The sequence below is a fragment of the Oncorhynchus mykiss genome, chromosome 32 (assembly GCF_013265735.2).
Source record: "Oncorhynchus mykiss isolate Arlee chromosome 32, USDA_OmykA_1.1, whole genome shotgun sequence".
In the NCBI taxonomy this organism is placed as follows: Eukaryota; Metazoa; Chordata; class Actinopteri; order Salmoniformes; family Salmonidae; genus Oncorhynchus; species Oncorhynchus mykiss.
Window position 1 is genome coordinate 21,391,215 of NC_050572.1, and position 14,669 is coordinate 21,405,883.

The following is a 14,669-nucleotide window of genomic DNA, read 5'->3' on the forward strand; positions in this document are numbered from 1 at the left end:
ACATGCATTATGAAGTAGCGCTACCTAGTGAACGAATGTGGTGTTGCACAATGGCAGTACAAGAACATTCACTTATGAACCTGCATATCTACTTTAAAAAGGTTACTACTACTACTACTATCTATTCATCCTGCATTTCAAAACAGGAGTCTGTATTCACCAACCTGTTTCATTAATATGCAGTACGCATCATGTTTGATCTTTATAAACAAGGGAACATTCTAGAAATAGCATGGGATAGGCTGTCATTGTGTTGTCACCTGGTTCACTCAAACTGTCACTATTTTCATAAAACAAACTCAGTCGATGAGAACTGCCCCACAGGAATGCCTGTTTGAATGTGAACATTGTTTTGATACCATTTCCAGAATCTCACCGACTGCACATCTTCTCTGGGATGAGAGAATTACTGACAAATGTGAATGGTTACGTCCAAAATGGGACCCTAATCCCTATATAGAGCACTACTTTTGACCAGAGCCCTATTGGCCCTGGTCAAAAGTAGTGCACTATAAAAGGTAATGGTGATGCTATTTAGGACTGATCCAATAAGAGGGGGGACTTGGGAGACATCCTAGGATCCCGAGGCTCGTCTGAGCTCATTGGCCTGTAATTGGTACGTAAATGAGCCATGAAGACACCACAAAGAAACCAGGCAGTAATTGCTGTCAGACAAGGGGAAATCTGATGATAATAAACTAGCTTCTGTGTTGATTTTCCTGCTGTATTATTACTGAAGAATACAGGGTAAAGACAGATGGTGACTAATGATTTACTGAAGCGTAGATTTTTAGCAATAAACAAATGTATTGTAATTGTAATTTTATTACAATCTTATGCAAAACAAATCTCAAAGTAAAAAAAAATATTAAAAAGAAGCTGGGATATTCTAGAGCTACAAAACTACACAATGACTAATACGAAGTAAAACAACTTTTTGTTACAAAGAGAGAAAAATGGTGGGAGTTACATAATAAATAGTGCATTTTCAACCCTATACAATAAGGTGTTATCCAACCCCCACCTGCGTCTTGAGTAACATGCAATAACACACCTTGTCTGCAGGAAAATCGTGAAACAGAAATATTTCTGATAGCAAGTGAGAGGCAATGTTTCATGCAATGTACACAATAAAGACAGTTAAAGTTCAGAGGGGCTCTCTGCTTCACCGTAGACCTTTGTCTGGCCACTTGATCAAGTCGAATAATCCTGTGGAACAAGGACAATATAGACAACAGAATTAAAAGCAGAACCTAAATCTTTCTAATAACAAATGTCTTTATTAATAGCTCAATGCAAGCAATGAGCAGACATTTAAATGTTATGTTGTCCTACAAAATGAATAGCTTACCACTCTGGGTTTTTTGTTCACTTTCATGTCAAATCTAAAAACAAAACAATGCAAGAGTTGTGTTAGGTAGGCCAATTTCAGGTTTGACTAAATACAACGGTAACTAGGGGGGACAACAAGCACCACTACAGTTACTCAAGCTAAGAGACCAAACCACAACAAGACCACCAGAGCACCATATGAACACCTGGGGTGCAGCGAAATATGTTTGTTTGTACTCAACCTTTGACCTCCCCATCTCATTTTGGCAGGAAGAGCAGCTTTTTTCACAACTGGATTAGGGGAACTTGACCTTTTGGAATGAAACCATGAAGGGTCAAGAAATACACTAAACTTCTAAAGAAGAAGTGTTTAAGCCCCTATGATTCATAAACACTTAATAATCTAGTGTTGAGTCTACAGAAGCTAGGTGTTAATACCTTATTATAAACAACACATGATTTGAGAAATTAAGGGTGCATCCCCAAATGGCACCCTATTCCTTGTATGGGGCCTGGTCAAAAGTGGTGCACTAAATAGGGAATTGGGTATCATTTGGGACATTGTTGAAGATTTGGACATGCAATAACGATAGTGAATCAATGAGGACGCATGAACCGAAAGAGCTAGAGCGACAGAAGCAAAACAGAGAGCTGAGGGATGGAGAGAGTGGGAAAGTCAGGACGGGGTCAAAGAAGGCGGGGGTTGTATCCCAAATGGAACCATATTCCCTACATAGTGCACTACCTTTGACCAGAGCCCAAGAGCAGTGCGCTATGTAGGGAATAGTGGTACGTAGCCAGGATGTATCACCACAGGAAGCAGGAAGTAAAATTGGAGACTTACTCAAAGTCATAATCAAACATGGCAGAAGGGCTGGGGCAGCGTTAGGGGAGGAAAGAGCAGCAGTAGTTAGTACACCGGCCGGACTCACTCTAAAGGGATGCCTACATATCTGTAAAATGAACCTACAACAATATTTTGTCTTTTCACAAAATGAAGCGTATCTTATTGAGCAGATCTGGCGCTAAATATATTAAGCTACATACAACATATAACACAGTGGACAGAAACAGGTGTGATAAGCTTACTATTCCTCACATTCCAGCTCCAACATAAACAAAGACTATCCACTTGCTATAAACCAGATGTTTATACACTACTACACCCAATCAAACTGACCCTGACAACTTTAAAAATGGTGTGTTGCTGACCCAAGAAAAACAAAAGCAGTACAAGCTTAGCAGCTTGGCCAAAGAAACTTCAGAGTCAGAGACAACGTGCATTATCCATAGCAATCAAAAAGAGTGAGAGAGCACAGCACAGATTTCAGACTCGACAGTAGGGCCATGTTCCGTTAATCTTACATTTCACTCATTTAGCAGACGCTCTTATCCAGAGCGACTTACAAGAGCAACACTCTTAACCGCTAGGCTACCTGCCACCTGAACATTCCACAGCAATGTGTCCTACTGAAAGCCCCCTAGGATAGCCTAGACCAGGGGAGGTATTTAGGAGTTAGCCTAGAACAGGGGGGATGTATTTAGGAGTTAGCCTAGACCAGGGGGGATGTATTTAGGAGTTAGCCTAGACCAGGGGGGATGTATTTAGGAGTTAGCCTAGACCAGAGGGGCTGTGTTTAGGGTCAAGTACCTGTGTCTGTTTTTGTTCTTCCTCTTCTTGTGGCTTCCGTGGTGACTGCCTGAGGAAGAGGATGCAGCCTTCTGAGGTTTGAGGTCCTGCAGGGCCCCGTCTGCATCCTCTGTGTCCTCCTGACTGGGCTCATTCTCTTGGTTCTGGAGGTCTGGGGACGTGTCGCTCTCTGTCCCACACAATGGAGCAGCATGTCACACTCACATCTATCAGTATCTCACACAGATATATGCACTGTGGTAAAAAAAATATATAATAATAAAAAAAGTTGCATGCAGTTGTTCTGAACCAAATACCTACGCTTTTCATTCATGTGATCTGGTATCCCACCGAGTGCACAGACAGCCTGTTCAACAAAGGTGAAAAGTTGGTCAGACTCAGCATTTACACATTCTTGCAATCATACACGATCTAGCATGAACATATTGAGAGGACAGGCAAAGGATAGAGTGAGGTGAAGCACTCACTGCTACAGAAGTGACGGAGGACTTGCTGAACAGACGCTCTGCCTCCTTGAACTTTCGGTTTCTTCTGTCCGTCTTGCTGTTGGAATTTCTATAACGGAACAATACAGAACAGGGTAAATACAGTTTAAGTCGAAGGTTTACATACACCTTAGCCAAGTACATTTAAACTCAGTTTTCACAATTCCTGACATTTAATCCAAGTAAACATTCCCTGTTTTAGGTCAGTTAGGACCAACACTTTATTTTAAGAACGTGAAATGTCAGAATAATAGTAGAAAATGATTTATTTCAGCTTTTATTTCTTTCATCGCATTCCCAGTGGGTCAGAAGTTTACATACACTCAATTAGTATTTGGTAGCGTTGCCTTTAAATTGTTTAACTTAGGTCAAACGTTTTCAGGTACCCTTCCACAAGCTTCCCACAATAAGGTGGGTGAATTTTGGCACATTCCTCCTGACAGAGCTGGTGTAACAGTCAGGTTTGTAGGCCTCCTTGCTCACATACGCTTTTCAGTTCTGCCCACAAATTTTCTATAGGATTGAGGCCAGGGCTTTGTGATGGCCAATCCAATAACTAGACTTTGTTGTCCTTAAGCCATTTTGCCACAACTTTGTTAGTATGCTTGGGGTCATTGTCCATTTGGAAGACCCATTTGCGACCAAGCTTCAACTTCCTGACAGATGTCTTGAGATGTTGCTTCAATATAGCCACATAATTTCCTACCTCATGACGCCATCTATTTTGTGAAGTGCACCAGTCTCTCCAGAAGAAAAGCACCCCCACAACATGATGCTGCCATCCCCGTGCTTCACGGTTGGGATGTTGTTCTTCTGCTTGCAAGCCTCCCCCTTTTCCTCCAAACATAACGATGGTCATTATGGCCAAACAGTTCTATTTTTGTTTCATCAGACCAGAGGACATTTCTCCAAAAAGTACGATCTTTGTCCACATGTGCAGTTGCAAACCATAGTCTGGCTTTTTTAAGGCGGTTTTGGAGCAGTGGCTTCTTCCTTGCTGAGAGGCCTTTCAGGTTATGTCGATATAGGACTTGTTTTACTGTGGATATAGATACTTTTGTACCAGTTTCCTCCAGCATCTTCACAAGGTCCTTTGCTGTTGTTCTGGGTTTGATTTGCACTTTTTGCACCAAAGTACGTTCATCTCTAGGAGACAGAACGTGTCTCCTTCCTGAGCGGTATGACGGCTGCATGGTCCAATGGTGTTTATACTTGTTCATCTGTACAAACAATAATACACGTGGTACCTTCAGGCATTTGGAAATTGCTCCCAAGGATGAACCAGACTTGTGGAATTATAGAAATTTTGTCAGATTTCTTTTGATTTTCCCATGATGTCAAGCAAAGAGGCACGGAGTTTGGAGATAGGCCTTGAAATACATCCACAGGTACACCTCCAATTGACTCAAATGATGTCAATTAGCCTATGACATAATTTTCTAGAATTTTCTAAGCTGTTTAAAGGCACAGTCAACTTAGTGTATGTAAACTTCTGACCCACTGGAACTGTGATACAGTGAATTATAAGTGAAGTAATCTGTAAACAATTGTTGGAAAAATTACTTGTGTCATGCACAAAGTAGATGTCCTAACCGACATGCCAAAACTATAGTTTGTTAACAAGAAATTTGTAGAGTGACTCCAACCTAAGTGTATGTAAACGTCCAACTTCAACTGTAGACTGCAAACACAGGCTTGATGATTCAATATCAACTATTCACTTTTCATGTCTAAGTATGCTGTACCATGTCATGCTTACTTTTGGTTGGTGAGATATCTGTCCCATCCTCTGATGATGTTCCCATACATCTGGGTATCTTCCAAGTAGCTGCCCTCAAATGCATAGATCTGTCTCTCCAAGTTCACCAACGTCTCCTGTGGAAAGTATGCAAAAGGCATTAGACTTTGCATTTGTGTTTTATGAAACGGACAGAATGTGTTATTACAATATAGCCAGAGACTGTACCAGCACAGATAAAAGGAGAAACTTTTGGAACCAGAGCCATGATGTACAGTATGAGGGTATGCGCATAGTAGGTTTTGGCTGCTCCTTGTGGGCAAAATAAGTTACTACATAGTAACTAGCCCCAGCGACACATTGTACATAAACATTGAGTCCGGAGTAAAATCATCTATACCCACCATGCTCAATAAAGGCATGTTACATTTTATCTAATGTTCGATAACTCAATTAGTATGGCAGCTAGCTAACGAGTTAGCCACAAATATGTTGGTAGAACGCCGAGGCCTCGTCGTAGTAACTAGCGTGGCCTAACGATAGTTAGCTAGCTAGCAAGCTAACTTACAAATAAAGCATAAGATGCAGCAATATACGCATATAGCAAAATATTTAGCGAAATGGAAACGTAGCTAACTAATTCACTTACCGCAAGTTCTTGTTTCCTCTTGACCAGCTCCGAGAGTTCCCGACGTGTGTCGGGAATCTGTGGTGGTGTCGCTTTTGCATGCATTGCCATGATGAATCTTCGAAAAACAAACAGCCGCGCGTCTTCAATGATGAAGGCAAATAAGCAGTAAAAACATTCGCCACGTGTGGGCGCTAGATGACAGGTTGCGTGCAAAGAGCCAAATGCGTTTAATTCTCTGGCCTCACCCTCTTTGCTTTCCGCCAAGAACGTTTACTCGCTGTCATGGCAACATATCATATGCGGAAACACTGTATCCTCACTCAGAAATGTGTTTCTGGCTACTGTGACAGCAGTTTGGTAAGATATAAATTATTGCATCCTATGATCACTTTGCGTGTTTAGCAAATGTAGGTCGATGATCATAACAAAAGTCTAAATCCTTCTGAAATTATTTCAATTTATTTTTTACTTTTGTTTTATCATGATCATCAAGCTACATTTACCATGCAAATCGCTAGCTTGTGGCTACTAGTCGTCAGCTAAATGTTAGCATGCTAACGTTAGATGTTGCAGTGTCGTTGCCATTACAAACTCTCTTCCCTTCTAAACAGATTGTCAGGCGGTGCAAATGCATCGGGCACCTGTACCTCCAGTTGTGTTGAATGTCTCTTAGCTAATGATGGGCAAAATACACAAAGGATTGAATGACAGTAAGTGTCATTTTTTGCCTTTCATCCTTTGTAGACCTAAGTAACGATCTGCTCAGACTTCAGATATCTCTTTTTATATTAATCTAGGCTGCAAACTTCCAGGATACATATCATCAATACCCACCAAATACCAAATAGTGGTGATAAGCAATGAGGATAAGAAAGGGTTCTTGTCACAAGCTAAGAGGTTCCTTTCAGAAGACAGTCAGGTAGATATGTCAACCAGTTAATCAATCAGTCCTCCTGCTAATCAATAAATCAACCAACATAATAATTGTCCTATTTGATATGATTTTCAAATGTGGTTTCAGAATGAAAACCCAGGGCCAGGCACATATATGTCTCACAGGCCTGCTGAAATCAGCAGCCCCTCCTTCTCAAAGAAAGGTACAGGAGGCTTTGCATCCCAGGTCAGACATGTTAATGGTACCCTACTCACAACCTCAATCTCTTTGTTCTCATCAGTAGAATCCTCATGAGATTTTAATGAAATGTATTCTCAAACTTTACCGATAATAGGGATCAAATAAAGTGTCCTTAGGATCTCAGAAACCCGATGAAGCTTATGTTATAGATTATTAGGTAGGTCTATACTCTCTTAAAACCCGGTCCTCTGCCATACTTACAACGCTTACCTAGGGCATCTTCTCTTCTCCACTAGGCTGTCAGAGTTCCCCGTAACCCTCAGAGAGGTATCCCAGGACCAAATGTCTATAACCTGCAGTCCTCTCTGATCCACAAACACAGCTTTGGCAGGGGAGGCTCCAGAACTTTCCGACTACCAGTGGCTGTACAACATGATGGCCCTAAGAACAAGACACCAGCCCCTAATCAATATCATGTAAGTGCAGTATTCAAGGTTATTCACAATCTAGGTTATATGAGAATACCTTTAAACAGGTCAACATTCACAAAGCCGTTGGGCCTGACGTATTACCAGGACGTGTACTCAGAGCATGTGCGGACCAACTGGCAAGTGAAAATAAGTGAAAATAAATGACTACCGCCCTGTAAAACTCACATCGGTAGCCATGAAGTCCTTTGAAAGGCTGGTCATGGCTCACATCAACACCATCATCCCGGAGACCCTAGACAACAACCTCTCCCTCAACGTGAGCAAGACAAAGGAGCTGATCGTGGACTACAGGAAAAGGACGGACGAACACGCTCCCATTCACATCGACGGGGCTGTAGTAGAGCGGGTCGAGAATTTCCAGTTCCTTGGTGTCCACATCACCAACAAACTATCATGGTCCAAACTATCACACCAAGACAGTCATGAAGAGGGCACGACAAAACCTTTTCACCCTCAGGAGACTGAAAAGATTTGGTATAGGTCCCCAGATCCTCAACAAGTTCTACAGCTGCACCATTGAGAGCATCCTGATTGGTTGCATCACCGCCTGGTATTGGCAACTGCTCGGCATCCAACCGTAAGGCGCTACAGAGGGTAGTGCGTACAGCCCAGTACATCACTGGGGCCAAGCTTCCTGCTATCCAGGACCTATATACTAGGCAGTGTCAGAGGAAGGCCCAAAAAATTGTCAAAGACTCCTGTCACCCAAGTCATAGACTGTTCACTCTGCTACCACACGGCAAGCGGTACCGGAGCACCAAGTCTAGGTCCAAAGGCTCCTTAACAGCTTCTACCCCAAAGCCATAAGACTGCCGAACAATTAATCAAATGGCCACCTAGACTATTTACATTGACTCCCCCCCCCCCCCCCCTTTGTTTTTACACTGCTGCTACTTGCTGTTTATTATCTACACATAGTCACTTTACCCCTAACCTGTACCGCTGCACATTGACTCTGTACCAGTACCCCCTGTATATAGCCTCGTTATTGTTATTTTATTGTGTACTTTTATTTTATTTTTTATTTTAGTTAATTTAGTAAATATTTTCTTAACTATATTTCTTGAACTGCATTGTTGGTTAAGGGCTAGTAAGTAAGTATTTCATGGTAAGGTCTACCTGTTGTATTCGGCACATGTGACAAATAACATTTAATTTGATTTGATGAGAAGAGAGAAGCCATGTTTTAGATCCATATTGGAATGTAAAATATGAAATACTGTACATTTATTTCCTGTATACAATAGGCTTACATGTTTGTGTACTGAACATTTTACTCAAAAATGTTGCTATGAAAGTACAGTCGTGGCCAAAAGTTTTGAGAATGACACAAATATTAATTTTCACAAAGTTTGCTACTTCAGTGTCTTTAGATATTTTTGTCAGATGTTACTATGGAATATTGAAGTATAATTACAAGCATTTCATAAGTGTCAAAGGCTTTTATTGACAATTACATGAAGTTAATGCAAAGAGTCAATATTTTCAGTGTTGACCTTTCTTTTTCAAGACCTCTGCAATCCGCCCTTGCATGCTGTCAATTAACTTCTAGGCCACATCCTGACTGATGGCAGCCCATTCTTGCATAATCAATGCTTGGAGTTTGTCAGAATTTGTGGGTTTTTGTTTGTCCTCTCGCCTCTTGAGGATTGACCACAAGTTCTCAATGGGATTAAGGTCTGGGGAGTTTCCTGGCCATGGACCCAAAATATCCATGTTTTGTTCCCCGAGCCACTTAGTTATCCTTTTTGCCTTATGGCAAGGTGCTTCATTGTGCTGGAAAAGGCATTGTTCATCACCAAACTGTTCCTGGATGGTTGGGAGAAGTTGCTCTCGGAGGATGTGTTGGTACCATTCTTTATTCATGGCTGTGTTCTTAGGCAAAATTGTGAGTGAGCCCACTTCCTTGGCTGAGAAGCAACCCCACACATGAATGGTCTCAGGATGCTTTACTGTTGGCATGACACAGGACTGATGGTAGCGATCCTCTTGTCTTCTCCGGACAAGCTTTTTTCCGGATGCCCCAAACAATCGGAAAGGGGATTCATCAGAGAAAATGACTTTACCCCAGTCCTCGGCATTCCAATCCCTGTACCTTTTGCAGAATATCAGTCTGTTCCTGATGTTTTTCCTGGAGAGAAGTGGCTTCTTTGCTGCCCTTCTTGACACCAGACCATCTTCCAAAAGTCTTCGCCTCACTGTGCGTGCAGATGCACTCACACCTGCCTACTGCAATTCCCGAGCAAGCTCTGTACTGGTGGTGCCCCAATCCCACAGCTGAATCAACTTTAGGAGACGGTCCTGGCGCTTGCTGGACTTTCTTGAGCGCCCTGAAGCCTTCTTCACAACTATTGAACCACTCTCCTTGAAGTTCTTGATGATCCGATAAATGATTGATTTAGGTGCAATCTTACTGGCAGCAATATCCTTGCCTGTGAAGCCCTTTTTGTGCAAAGCAATGATGACGGCATGTGTTTCCATGCAGGTAATCATGGTTGACAGAGGAATAACAATGATTCCAAGTCCACCCTCCTTTTGAAGCTTCCAGTCTGTTATTCAAACTCAATCAACATGACAGAGTGATCTCCAGCCTTGTCCTCGTCAACACTCACACCTGTGTTATTAACGAGAGAATCACTGACATGATGTCAGCTGGTCCTTTTGTGGCAGGGCTGAATTGCAGTGGAAATGTTTTTTTGGGGATTCAGTTCATTTGCATGGCAAAGAGGGACTTTGTAATTAATTGCAATTCATCTGATCACTCTTCATAACATTCTAGAGTATATGCAAATTGCCATCATACAAACTGAGGCAGCAGACTTTGTGAAAATTTATATTTGTGTCATTCTCAAAACTTTTGGCCATGACTGTAGTGTTTTTGTTTAAAGACTTGCCTTTATTCTTGATGCTTTAGGTGTCTTTCAATGGGGTAAAGCCAAACACGTTAGTGTCCGCTCAATCAGTATTTCTGTCAACAACTGGACGGAGTTCTATGTGCTCAAACACTCTAAAAGGACCATCGCCATGTAAGTATTACACTTTTTATTAAAGCATTATATTTTTGCTAATTGGGAATATCATTTTTAATCTAAACTGCATTACATCGACTCCTCTACAGGATTTTATACTGTATATGATACTGTTTGTCTTTGCTTGTTCAAGGTCACTACAAAGTCAATGATGCCATAACTCAGAAATGCCCCAAGGTTCCCCTCTCCTGCTTTAAGTCCAACTCTGTGAGGATCCAGTCCCCTGTGAATAACCATGTCCCAGGCCCAGGCACCTATAGTCCCTACCAGGCCCCAGAGCCAGTCAGGAGAACCATCCTACCGTGAGTAAAAGCACAGGGTCCATATACATGAACCATCTTAGAGTAGGAGTGCTGATTTAGATGACGTTTTGCCTTTTTGATCAGAATGTTTAAGATTGCATGGACGGACGGACGGACGGACGGACGGACGGGGGTCCTGATTCTAGATCAGCACTCCTACTGGGAGACGCTTTATGAGTACGGATCCAGGACTAGCAGGGTAATCGTTTCTCTGATAACATCTCTCTGGTCTTAAACTGCTCTCCCATGCCCTTTAACCCTTGTCCAAGGAGGAGACATTACCTGGGAATATCAGCTCCCCCTCTGATTCTTCTGAAGAACCCTCCCCTGCCTGGCCCTGGGCAGTATGATGTAGTGAACTATGGAGACCCGACCAAGCACTTCATGTCCAGTGCCGTGTTTGTTTCTGGGACAAGCCGTTGGACCCAGGATGTGCGCGGCCAAGGAGTTCCAGGGCCAGGTGCTGTATTAATGACCCTTCTTATCACACTAACGGTTATAGTGGCCATTTTTCGTTTTCTGTTATACTATATTATTTTTTACTATTGTTATTGGTATTCTTAAAAAAATACATTCATGTTTAACCTTTCATTCACTGGAGAGGATATTGATTGAACTTAATGTCACTTTTTTGTTTATAGGTTACTATGAACCAGACACATCATCAAAGCGGTCTTTCTTATACAATTACTCCAACAACTGGATTCCAGCATGAAGCACTTGAGGCAACTCACATTGCTTTTGTGTGGCTGTTTTTGCATGTGTTCACACCACACTGGGCATATATTTACTAGTGTACTTTATGTGGAATTGTATTGTGGTTGAGTGGCTTGGTGTGGGAGTTTGTTTCTGCATGTAAGGAAGGTTTTGTACAATGTTTTCATGTGCATTCCATGTACTGTACGCATGTGTTTCACTGTGACTAAAGAGAAAGATACAAATCACTTCATATTTCCATCTATTCAGTAATTGTATTTCCAATACAGTGTCTTCAGAAAGCATTCATACCCCTTGACTTATTCCACATTTTGTTGTGTTACAGCCTCAATTCAAAATGGATTAGATTCCATTTGTTCCACTTCCAACTACACACAATACCCCATAATGACAAATTAAATCCATGTTTTTAGAAATTTTACCTAATGTATTGAAAATAAAACAGAAATATCTTAATATTCACACCCCTGAGTCAATACATTGTAGAAGGACCTTTGGCAACAATTACAGCTGTTAGTCTTTCTGGGTAAGTCTCTAAGAGCTTTCCACACCTGGATTGTGCAGCATTTTCAAACTTTTGCAAGCTCTGTCAAATTGGTTGTTGAACATAGCTAAACAACCATTTTCAGGTCTTGCCATATATTTTAAAGTACATTTAAATCAAAACTTTAACTCGGCCACTAAGGAACATTCACTGTCTTCTTAGTAAGGAACTCATGTGTAGTTTATTGTCCTGCTGAAAGGTGAATTAATCTCCCAGTGTTTTACATTTTAGTCATTTAACGGACTCTCTTATCCAGAGAAATTAGGGTTAAGTGCCTTGTCCAAAGGCACATCGACAGATTTTTCACAAAGTTGGCTCAGGGTTTCAAACCAGCAATCTTTCAGTTATTGACCCAACGCTCTTTACTGCTGGACTACCTGCTGCAAGACTGAACCAACCGACTGAACCAGATTTCTCTCTACGATTTTGTCTGTGCTTCTCCATTCCATTTCTCTTCCCGCCTGAAAAACTCCCCAGTCCTTAACGATTACAAGCATACCCATACATGATGCAGCCACCACTATGCTTGACAATATGGAAAGTGGTACTAAGTAATGTGTTGTATTGGATTTGCCCCAAACATAACACTTTGTATTCATGTTTTGCAGTATGACATTAGGGCCTTGTTGCAAACAGGATGCATATTTTGGAATATTTGTATTCTTTTTTTTTCACTTTGTAAATTCGGTTAGTATTGTTGAGTAACTACAATGTTGTTGATCCATCGTCAGTTTTCTCCTATCACAGCCGTTAATCTCTGTAACTGTTTTAAAGTCACCATTGGTGAAATCCCTGAGTGGTTTCCTTCCTCTCTGGCAACTAAGTTAGGAAGGATGCCTGTATCTTTGTAGGGAATGGGTGTATTGATACACCACCCAACGTGTAATTAATAACTTCACCATGCTCAAAGGGATATTCAATATCTGCTTTTTTAAACCCATCTACCAATAGGTGCCCTTTTTGTGAGGCGTTGGAAAATCTCCCTGGTCTTTGTGGTTGAATCTGTGTTTGAAATTCACTGCTTGACTGCGGGACCTTGCAGATAATTGTATGTGTGGAGAACAGAAATGAGGTAGTCATTCAAAAATCATGTTAAACACTATTATTGCACAGAGTGAGTCCATGTAACTTATGTGACTTATTAAGTACATTTTTACTCTGGGACATATTTAGGCTTGCCATAACAAAACGGTTGAATACTTATTGACTCAAGGCATTTCAGCTTTTCATTTTCGTAATAACATAATTCCACTTTGGCATTATGGTGTATTGTGTGTAGGCCAGTGACGAAACATCTCAATTTAATTCCTTTTACATTTTTTTAATTTTAATTAATTGATTTTGAATTCAGGCTGTAACAGAACAACATTTTGAAAAAATCAAGCGGCATCAATACTTTCTGAAGGCATTGTGTCGTTTAGAAGAAACATGTATAAGCATGTTTTGTGCCCAGTAATGTAGAGATGATGGACAGTAATGGTAGTCCCTGACAACTGCTAGTGCTATCATTGTCAGCTGTACACCCCAATAACAGCTGAGCACATGAGACAACGTAGTCAAAGCAACTGTTGGGGACGTGCTGTGGGGTGGGACACTTGGGAGTGGGTCTGTATGAGGGATGGGACACTGAGGAGGGGTTCTGTATGTGAACAATGTGCCTGAGCATGAGACAGGGATAACTTTTAAACCAAAAGACAAATGGCTGTGTCAGTCAGTCACTCCCTTATCCCCTCTCTCACTTCATTGAAATGTTAGTACACAGTGGCACGACAACCCATACCCATCTTATCCCTTGTCTCCTGTATATCAGTTAGTAGTCCCCATTAGTGGTTGGTTTACATGAGAAATTAGCATGTGCCAGTCCCTTTGACAAGTAGGCTCATGTTCTCAGTATTATGTCTGGAACCTCTGTGTGGTTATGCCTATGGTGCATATTTCAGGGCATTTACATCATCAGTGGCCCAGATCAGGTTCTGCCTGCCAAAGCAGTTTCGACCATCATAATGAGTTACATCTCAGCCTGTTTTGTCTGCCAGATTGAGTTACACTTAGGACACTTGACCACTGAATAAATATGTGAATAATCTCAAATATAAAACATATTTTGATTTGTTTAACACTTTTTTTGTTACTACATGATTCCATATGTGTTATTTCATAGTTTTGAAGTCTTCACTATTATTCTATAAACCCTTGAATAAGTGGGTGTATCCAAACTTTTGACTGGAGCTGTATATACATATTGATGAAAGCAAACACTTTAATATGGCTTCCAGCGGACCATCTGCTAGTGAGTTATCAGTTGACGATTTTTCCTGGCCACTCTGCATTCTCCTCTACTGATACCACGGCAACTGCAGACTTGGTTGACTCCCACGCTTTAACAGCTGCATATATATTCAGACACTGACTTCAATATTCTGTCTGCAGAAGCACTCCTTGTAAAACCAAACAACAATTTATAAGGCTTTCACTCCCAAACAAAGCTTCTGTCTGAGCTCCCTTTAGTTTTGAGAAATGAATGTGTTTTTTTTACTCCTCTGGTCTTCCACTGGTCTGGGAAACTGCTAGGAAGACTGTTTCATCCTGTAAAATAAAAATATTTCAGAGGAGGCTTTAGACCAGGGGTGTCAAACATGCTGCCTGCAGGCCAGATCCGGCTCGCGAGGGGGTC

At 41.4% G+C, this 14,669-nt stretch overlaps 2 protein-coding genes across 8 annotated transcripts; one reads left to right on the top strand and one right to left on the bottom strand.

The window, feature by feature from the left end:
• Positions 1-789: 789 nt before the first annotated feature.
• Positions 790-6,106, bottom strand: LOC110488079 (chromatin modification-related protein MEAF6). 4 transcript variants are annotated; one of them, XM_021560065.2, is made up of 9 exons: positions 5,856-6,106; positions 5,228-5,343; positions 3,451-3,538; positions 3,284-3,329; positions 2,984-3,152; positions 2,177-2,206; positions 1,575-1,643; positions 1,352-1,385; positions 790-1,209 (listed from the first exon to the last, which is right to left on the bottom strand). In XM_021560065.2, exons 1-9 carry the CDS (start codon positions 5,943-5,945, stop codon positions 1,195-1,197), a joined length of 657 nt encoding a protein of 218 aa, XP_021415740.1. In that variant the 5' UTR covers positions 5,946-6,106; the 3' UTR covers positions 790-1,194. The 4 variants fall into 4 exon arrangements, with proteins under 4 accessions (XP_021415740.1, XP_021415741.1, XP_021415742.1 ...); XM_021560066.2 differs by lacking the exon at positions 2,177-2,206; XM_021560067.2 differs by lacking the exon at positions 1,575-1,643 and having other exon boundaries at positions 5,856-6,105.
• On the top strand, positions 6,106-11,907 carry stpg1 (sperm-tail PG-rich repeat containing 1). Of its 4 annotated transcripts, none has more exons than XM_021560061.2 (9): positions 6,106-6,194; positions 6,449-6,547; positions 6,635-6,756; positions 6,859-6,957; positions 7,209-7,388; positions 10,318-10,429; positions 10,566-10,734; positions 11,004-11,194; positions 11,376-11,907. In XM_021560061.2, exons 2-9 carry the CDS (start codon positions 6,514-6,516, stop codon positions 11,447-11,449), a joined length of 981 nt encoding a protein of 326 aa, XP_021415736.2. In that variant the 5' UTR covers positions 6,106-6,194; positions 6,449-6,513; the 3' UTR covers positions 11,450-11,907. The 4 variants fall into 4 exon arrangements, with proteins under 4 accessions (XP_021415736.2, XP_021415737.2, XP_021415738.2 ...); XM_021560062.2 differs by having other exon boundaries at positions 6,133-6,194; positions 6,859-6,934; XM_021560063.2 differs by lacking the exon at positions 6,635-6,756 and having other exon boundaries at positions 6,135-6,194.
• Positions 11,908-14,669: the final 2,762 nt, after the last annotated feature.